General features: G+C 39.7%; 1 protein-coding gene across 2 annotated transcripts in view; it reads right to left on the reverse strand.

The window, feature by feature from the left end:
- Positions 1 to 7,836: 7,836 nt before the first annotated feature.
- Positions 7,837 to 9,305, reverse strand: part of Adam7 (ADAM metallopeptidase domain 7) — a 37,146-nt gene continuing 35,677 nt past the window's right edge. Inside the window, exon 23 of one of the 2 annotated variants that reach the window (XM_021182378.1) lies at positions 7,837 to 8,976. In XM_021182378.1, the coding sequence (XP_021038037.1) occupies positions 8,932 to 8,976 (45 nt within the window). In that variant the 3' untranslated portion in view covers positions 7,837 to 8,931. The remainder of the gene's footprint in view (positions 8,977 to 9,305) is intronic. The other variant, XM_021182379.1, reaches the window with a different exon arrangement.

Here is a 9,305-nt window from a genome sequence, read left to right on the forward strand (position 1 = left end):
AAAAAAAAAAAAAAAGAAATTAACTATGAATAAAGAAAGACTCTTAACCAAATGGAAGTGTTAGGTATCATTAGCTTAGAATATTTTTTAGTTTTCATTTTAACATAAGCATTCTCTAAAAGGTCTGCCTTCTCTTACACATGAGCCATCTTTGGAATCCACTGAAAATATTAAGATGTCAGCGAATGAAGCAAAACTGAAAGTCGTTATTTAAGTACTGTAGCATAGTCCAAGATAAAACCCTAAGAAGTGTGTCTAATTAAAAGAGTAAATCATTTTAGAGCATCCTTGGATTATTATAGAAGGCTTGATTCTCCTGGCCTTTTATTAGCAAACAGAAGCAACATACAAACAAATAAAGCAACAAGGGACATCTATCCTCTATCACCAAGAAGAGACCTTCCCTGCTAGACACCAGTCAAAAGCTGCAGATATCTCATCAATGATCAAACAAGTCTGTCATAAAGTTATGTTGCCTTGTTGTTGCAGAGAAGAACACACAGAAAGAAAGAAAAAGAGAGAGACAGAGAAAGACAGAGACAGACCGACAGACAGATACACACACACACACACACACACACACACACACACACACACACACACACACATACTTTGTCCCCACTCCTGGCAGATGGCTCACTTTTTATTGTGTTTATTGGCATATATCACAAAAGACATCGCTGAACATTTGCCATTTGTATGTCTGCGAGCTGTATGTATATATTTGTTCTACTGCTGAGCCCTCTCACCCTGTGACATATTGAAGCTTTCTTATACCCCATTCCCCATACCCCCTTGAGAATTAAAGCTGGATGGACTTACACATACAAATAAATACACATAAAAAATCCACATGAGCAAGCTGGCATGGCGGACATTTGCCCACACATCTGAGGCCACTCCTGACCAGGTCCTATTCATCTCATCAACCTCAGCCAATTCTTATCAAATTGCTTAGCTGCCCATTCTGACTGATATGGGCATGTGGGTCTTGATGTCTCTTCTGTGGCAGTTTTAGGGCTCATGATGCACTAGCTTCTCTCCCTCAGCCTCTGCTTGGTTTCAGTCACAATTTTAGGTTGATCTCTGGCACCTCGTAGTGTTGATAAAGTCTGAGAGCTTGCAGTGACCTTAGGGACACAGCCCCTCAGCCTGCTCTCCTAAATTCTACATTAGAGAAATTCAACTTTAAGTATAATTTTTAATGAGGGCTAGAAATACTGCCTTGTTTGTAGTTTTAGTCTGAAAATAAAGACATCCAACGTATCAAATTGATCATTACTTACTCAAAGCAATACATTTCATTTACATCTAAACCAATATTAGTACATCTATTTTATATTTCTGATATAAGGGTTTAGATAATTATTGGTATGATATATAAGAAAGACTGAATATATCATATATTATGTTACATATATAACATACATGTGTTCTATCATATCACACACACACACACACATACACACACTACTTTTATTGAGTTCTTCTACCCAAGTGATGACAGTTTTAGCATCAGTGAGATACTACTGATGGACATATGGACTCATTTTTCTTCTGTATTGCATGAAAGTACCTCAGTATGGAGGAATCAAATGTGTTCACTATATTGTATTGTATATTAAAGTTGTCCTTTCTTTATTTCTACCTAGTCCATCACATAGTAGGCTGGGGCTAGGATTAGGGTTACATTAGTTAGGGTTATGTTTAAGATTAGGGTTAATGTTGGGTTATGTTTTGGGTTAGATTTGGATTAGAGTTATGGTTAGAGTTATATTAGTTAGGGTTAAGGTTAGGTTGGAACTCAGGGTTGGACTGAGGTTAAAGTTGGACTATATCTTAAGGTTAGTGTTTGGGTTAAGTTAGCGATAAGATGGGGTTAAGGTCAAATGACTTCTGGAACTCAAGATTTGGGTTCGAGTTAGGACTAGCACTGAGGGTTAAGGTTAAGATTAGTTGAGTTCTGGAATTCAAGGTTAATATTAAGGTTAGAGTTGGGGCTAGGATTAGTATTTGGGTTGACCTTAAGGATAGGGTAAGTGACCTTGGGGATTAAGAGTTATGGTTAGTGCTAGGGTTATGGTTAGGGTTGGACTTTATTAGGTTTAGGTTTAGGGTTGTTGTAGGGTTAGATGAGTCTTAGAAATCATGGTTAAGTGAGATCTGTAAGTCAGTGTTATGGTTAGGTTTCATGTTAGTGTTAGAGTTCTGGTTAGGTTTGGATTGGGGTTATAGTTAGTGTTTGGTGAATTCTGGAATGGAATTTGATGTTTAGAGGTAGGTTTAGGTGAGTTTTGTAACTCAGATAGGTTTAGTGTTATGGTCAAGTGACACCTACAAGTTAGCATTATAGTTAGGTTTAGTGTTAGTTTCGTTGTTAGGGTTGAGTTGGCATTAAGGTTAGGGTTAGTATTAGGTGACTTCTGGAACTGTGGATGATGGTTAGAGTTAAGATTCAGTTAGCTTATTTCTGGGCTTAGGTTATTTCTACAACCCAGGTTTAAGGTTAAATTTAGGGTTGAGATTGGTGTTAGGATTAGGTTTAGATTTGGGGTTAAATTAGGATTTATGGCTAAGGTTAGAGTTAGGATTAGTTTTAGGGTTAGCATAGGCTTATAGGTTATAGTTACAGTTAGTATAGGTAAGGTTGAAATCAAGGTGGGGTTAATGTTGGATTAAGTGTTGGTCATTTCAGAACTTGGTAATATCTTCTTCAGAGTGAATATTAGAGACCTTTCAGAGAAGATTGAATTAACGTCCAGTCACCTTTGCTGATGAATCTGGTGTTCTGCAGTCCTGAGTCAGACTCTAGATGTTGCTTGCTTGTTGCTTCCAATCCTTAGTTTTGACATCAAGTTCCTAGATGACTGTATGAGTCATCTCAAATCATTTATTTACCTTTTCCCGTGAAATAAGCAGTGATTTCTTTTTTCTGAATTCCTGCTCAAATGACTGTTGGATATTGACATTTCTCTTACCTCTAGGCTCGACTGTTATCAAGCTAGAGACCATTTGAAGGTGAAATTGTTACCTTGTGGAGGTTGCAAGTGGAGTAAGGGAAGGCTGTGATCTACTGTCTCCCAGATATCCCCTTCCAGGGTCAAATTTTCTGTCCCCAGGGTACCACTCGTAGTGCATTTTGTTTCCTGGGAAATCTGTGGTCATATCAGTCAGCTCAGGACTTGGGTAGCTAATGGCTGCAATCATGACTTTGCTTTGAGTTCTGTTCAGATTTCTGTTTTCCAGTTGTCAGCTGTGAGATGTATTTCATACCTGTGATCACAGAGGGTTGGGAAGTTTGGTGGGTGAAAAATATGACTGAGAATGATGCATAATAATTTTGCTTGCACAAGTCTGAATTTGTTTGTGTGTGTGTGTGTGTATGCATGTGTGCAAGCACATGTGTGCGTGTGTGTGTGTGCACACACACACATGCATGTGCATATTGGCTCATCAAAATTGTATTTCAGTATCAGAGGACTAATACAAAACATGTTCCTAAGGGCTAGACCTTTGAGTTTGAGAAGCTGATTGCACTACCGATAAGTAATCTCTTGATATACTCTTTGACTTGTTTTGCTATCAATTTTCTTGAGCTATCAGTTGAAAATAATAGCTCAACTTTAAGCTATAAGTTGAAAATAACAGTCATAGAGTTGTTTCATGTTACATAAAATAATGTAAATGAACTAATTACTTATGTAGAGTAATGTCCTACATACAGCACATGCTAGGTAAATATGTTTTTCTCAAGGCAAATCCCTGATACCCTTAAGTAAGCAGTTCTGGCTTCTGAATTTAGGTGAGATTTTCTAAAACAGTTCTTATACAATCCTTTCCCAGCTAGCATCCCTGTGGTCCCAAGAATCCCTTCCATACCATTTGTCCCTGAAGATCCCTGAAGCCTTAAAGTTATCTATATCTTCTTTTCTTAGCAATCAATATCCATTACACATAGCTCAGGATTACAGATGTCCTGTGAAAGACATTAATGGAGTCTGTCAAGCCCACAGCACAGCCATTTCCTTATAGAAAGGTTCTTGAGCCTTTTAAAAGCTTGACCTTCAGTTAGAAAGTGATCGGGAACCTTCCAATAAGCCTGAGAATCTGATCAATATTTCTCATTCTTTGGCCATGATGAGCAGAAGGACATCAGTTGTCACCAACAGTATACCACAAGTCAGATAAGTCCCTCAGTATCCAGCTTTTTCCCCCACTGACCATTCATTGCACATCCTTGCGGTGAGGGTAGAAGGGCTTTTCAGGTTTCCATGGCAGCAGAGGGCTATGCTAACTTGCTGACCTTCATAAAAATAAATGAGCAGATAGTATAGAGTAAAAAAAAGAAAGAAAGAAAGAAAGAGAGAGAGAGAGAGAGAGAGAGAGAAAGAGAGAGAGAGAGAAAGAAAGAAAGANAAAGAGAGAGAGAGAGAAAGAAAGAAAGAAAGAAAGAAAGAAAGAAAGAAAGAAAGAAAGAAAGAAAGAAAGAAAGAAAGAAAGAAAGAAAGAAAGAAACTACATCTCCCTTTAGCATTTAGAAGTCTGGATTATTGGGTTCTGTTGTGTTCCAATGTCAAGAGCTTCAGAGTTGAGAGCAAAATGACTTGCTTTTCTGGTTGGAAGTCTCTGCAATTTCTCCCTTTGTTTGATTTAGGTGTGTAGCCAAGAGAAAGAAATGGAAGCTGGAAAAAGTCACACTAATTTACATTTCTAAGAATTGAGAGCAAAGTTAGCAATTCCTTTAGTAGGTTTGTTTCATCACTTTGAAAGTCTGGTAAAAATCCCATTCACCTCAAATTTAGCTAGCTATGTCGCCATCTTGTGTTCCTTCTGTGAACTTCATTGCTAGAGATAGTTCTCTGTTCAGAATGTCAAGAAGGTAGCTTTCCAATGTCAGCACATTTAACACTGAGTTCTGTAGTCATTGCCGGGATAGAATTGAAGAGAGGCCCACAGTAACAGGCATGCGTATTATATGTTTGGGATCTTGGTGGGGGACATGCAAACGTGAGTTTTCGTTGTATTTTGAGTCATTCAGGTATCTACACCGATCATTTCTATAAATCGTTTTTGTAGCACCACAGCTTCATTGCTCACAAAACTGACATAAAAACATATTTGAGATTGCTTAGCACCACAACCTTTGGAAAATATCATAAATGTATATTCTGCCTTATATTCCTGAATGGTCGAGAGGTCACGATCCCTTCTGTGACCACGTTTCCTCAGTGAGCAGCCCCTGATGTATTTGATCATGTTTCAACTCACTGTATTTCACCCCAATTTTACATGAGTTGCTCCGTGTCTGCACAATTTAGAGGTCAGTGATTTGGACAGTGTTTTACCTAAACCAGAGGAATCAGTAACTCATATACCATGGCCCCTGCTCAGCTGGTTTTCAGTCCTCACTCTTAATACTATGGCTCCTGACCATACACTGAAGAATGTATGTATGGATGATAGAAACATCAATACTTGGATTCATTCTCACAGCTGCTCTCTCTCCAGTGACCTCAGGCTGGTCCACTCCTGGCCTCACTGCAACCTACAAGCTCCATTTCACCAAGGCACATCTTTGTTCCATTTTTCTGCAACAGGGCTTGGCACTAGTGCATGTAAAGGGCTTGTTTTTTTCCTACAGAACATTGAAGGCCAGTTAAAAATCAAAGGTCTGGGAGTGAAGCTTGACAGTAGAATGTGTGACTTGCATACACTAGGACATGAATTAGATACCCAGTCCAGAGGAAGAAATAGCAGTAAATATAGAGAAGAAATGAATTGAAAGATACTGAGACCTTGCAAGAGACAATGTTCATGAGAGACCCAGAAGCTTCAGCTTTCTTCACGTCCTTATAAATATATCTCTTTTCAGGACAAACAGGATATGACTCATCAACAGAGGACAGTGTAATATCCCAAACAGAACATCCCACAGGGTACTGACAGCAGCAGCATTGGGAAGACTAGATGAAGTCACTGAGATGTGAGATGATTCACTTGGACAAGCCTAAAACCTAGGTAAAACCTAAAAGGGTTTGCCTTTGAGAAGGTCCCAAGATTATCTTTAAAAAGAATAAGCAGGTTCGAAGTCCAGAGATTTTGTGTAATGGGGAGATCATATGGCTGGAGCTTGGAGAAAGGATAGACATAATTAGAGAAAGGAGAAATTTGGGGAACAAATAGCCAGATGTAGCATATTAAAAGTGAAGACCAAGATGGACTAACAGGTAAGGTGTTTAAAAGAGTTACGGTATAGACACCAAAGAAAAATAGAAAACAAAAACAAAACAAGGAGGGTGACCCTTTTATAAGGAATCCACATGATACTAAAATGTGGGTATTGTCCATCGCATGGGTCATTTTCAGGAGAATCCAAAAGTGTTCCTTTCCATTAATGTTGTATATAAGACTATTTTCTGGTGTAGTGGGACTGAGGAGAACAGGCTGGGTCTATTCTGAGCTACTCTGCACTATAGGAGATATCAGCTCAGGTTGCACCTGTTCTGAGTGACTCCATTTTATAAATTCACGGGCTTTACCCTAAGTCACTCCATTTTGAGAATGAGAAAGAGTGACTCTACATTCTGTTTACAGATGAATTGACCAGCCACGCCAGCACACCAGGAGGCACAGGCTGATCATTTGTGCCAAGTACTAAGGACACCTGAAAATATTTGATATTATGTTGAATACTTGTTCCTGCATTTACCAGTCACACCAGAGAAAACTCCCTTATCTTGGACATAAACAGAATAGCCCAGACTAAAGGATGGCAGGCAAGCTGTCTAGATACCCAGTTACTTGATATGAGCCTCATTCAAGAAAAGAACTCTTGCTCCAACTCCCAAGTTTGAGTTCAGCTTCTTCTGCCTATGACATTTAGTCCACTTCAAGATGACCTTTGTGGCCTTCTGTCAGTAGCTGCATTTGACATCTGACCTGAACAGCCCCACACCTGTGTTTAGCTCAACTTCTCCTCTGGCCCCTGGAGATTGTTCCTAGACACCTGGGTCAGTGCTCTGTCTCTGTTCTTTGCAGCCTCACTAACCCTTTCTTAGTCATTCTGGAAAAGGCATAACAGTACATTACTGTGTATGATTTCTAAGTTGATATTAGTAATTAAGGTATAATTAACGAGCCCATGACTGTCAATGGCCAGGCCAGCTCTCAAGCAAAAATCACAGCCAATGAAACTGAAGTAGCTAGCACATGGATTTGCTGTTATTCCATGAATTCTGAAATTGTGGAAAGAGACAAATATGTTTATACTTTTCATATAACATTCTCAGAATTCTACCACTGAGCTACATTGAATAGCCAACCATTTTTTAAGACAATCTCTCCCTATGTAGCTGAGACAGCCTTGAGCTCACTACACAGAATAGCGTGGCTGCGTGGCTTCAACCTTTCTAGTTCCTTGTCTCTGTCTCCCAGGGTCTAGGGTCTTGTTGTTGTCGTTTTCCTCCTCCTCTTCCCCCTCCTCCTCCTCCCTCCATCCCCTGTCCTCCTCCTCCTCCTCCTCCTTTACCTCCCCCTCTTCTCTCCCTATCTGATCATCTGTCCTCTCTTTCTCCTAGATCATCCCTTCTATTGCACCCCCCGAATAAGCTACATCCCCAAGCCAGTATCCTTTCTTAAAGAGGCAGCTTAGCACTAGCTAAGAGGCACCACTAGCAGGATGCTCTGGAAAGGTGGTGCGTGTGATGTGCTATGTCACCAGGGTTCTCATTGGCTCCTTCAGGAGAATAAACTGCAGCAGTGCAGCCACAGATGCATCACCAAGGCCAGCAAACTCTTTCTCTCTAGCTTCTATTTTATTGAATCAGAAAATTCTCATTTAGCGTTTGAGATCTTTATTTCAGGATGGAGGAAAAATCATCTATAGATTCAAAAGGCTTAACAGCTCCCATTAAGAAAACAGAGACTGTGGGAGAAAGTGTTCCCACCCACAGACATTTGTATAAGGAAAGATCCTCACATAAGGCAACACATCCACAAGCCTGCAGTGATCTGCAGTAAAGCCAGTGAACACCAAGCACACCCTGATCTGTGTTTCCCGAGGGCTCAGAGATCTCTCATGTGCACAAGGAGGTGGAGTGAACTTTATAAAATCCCTGTCACCTTCTTGGCTACTTATACCTCTAGAAAGGCAGACCTAGGAACCCAGAGCTTGTAGGAGCTTCTACACCCTGGGTAGTACCCATGCTGTCACTTCCATAGGAGACAATTTCATTGAAAGCAGACTTTAGTGATGTAGTTTGCAAATCTAAGTAGGCACACTGTCATCTGTTTCGATCTTTCTGTTTTTTTTTTGTTGTTGTTGTTGTTGTTTTTGTTTTTGTTTTTTAATTCTCACGGTTGCACCCAGGGTGTCTCCCTTTCTGCTCCACTACCAGCAATTTCCTAATGTCCCTGGAACATTATTAAATTTTTATGCTTTTGCTAAAGAGTTCTCACCAAGTTGTCCAGTCTTGACATGGTCTCTCTCTGCAGTCCACAGAGACCCTGAACCTGTGTGATCCTACTGCTTCAGCCTCCAGGAATCACAGGGCTGGTACTCTATACCTGACCTAAAAGTAAGTGCTTTTAAAATGATCCTAACAAAGTAACCAACTACTAGCCTTGTTTGTGAGGCTCTACATGATCACTGTCTAAGCTTTGATTATTACAAATGTAACAAGATTAATAGTGTGTAGGAAATTACTACAGCAGAGAGATTTCCTATTTGGACATTAAATTAAAGCCAACTGGAAATTTTATATTCAATTTTTCTGGAGCTTATGTCTGTGCTATAGATTGTGGATTTTATGACTTAATGTTAATAGGAAGAAGCTATTTCTCTTGAACATTTTATATTCAAGTAAGGAATATTTGGAAAACAACCATAACGTGTTTAGCGGACATCAATGCAATGATGATCTGCACGGAGGATTAGCCCAGTCTTGCGCAGCCACTTTGGATATCCAGGTTCAAATTCTAAACAGAAGCAGATGGTTAAAAATGAGTTTTTTTCTGTAAAATCTGTCAACACATAGTTCAGTCCCTCATTTATACCTACAAATTGGAATTAGCTTTGTGGATTCTGTTTCACTGCTTTAAAATTATTTATTTGTGTGTGTATGTGTGTGTGTGTGTGTGTGTGTATGCTCGCCAGTATATGCAATGTATTCAACTTGGCTCTCTCCTTCCATGTGATCTCCTTCCTGAGATCAAACTTGAGTGGTTGGATTTGCACGGCAAGCACCTCACCTGCTGAATCCTCTCCCTGGCCTCACTGGCCCCTTTGATAATAGCCATGATTATCT

Source organism: Mus caroli, chromosome 14 (genome assembly GCF_900094665.2).
Source record: "Mus caroli chromosome 14, CAROLI_EIJ_v1.1, whole genome shotgun sequence".
NCBI lineage: Eukaryota > Metazoa > Chordata > Mammalia > Rodentia > Muridae > Mus > Mus caroli.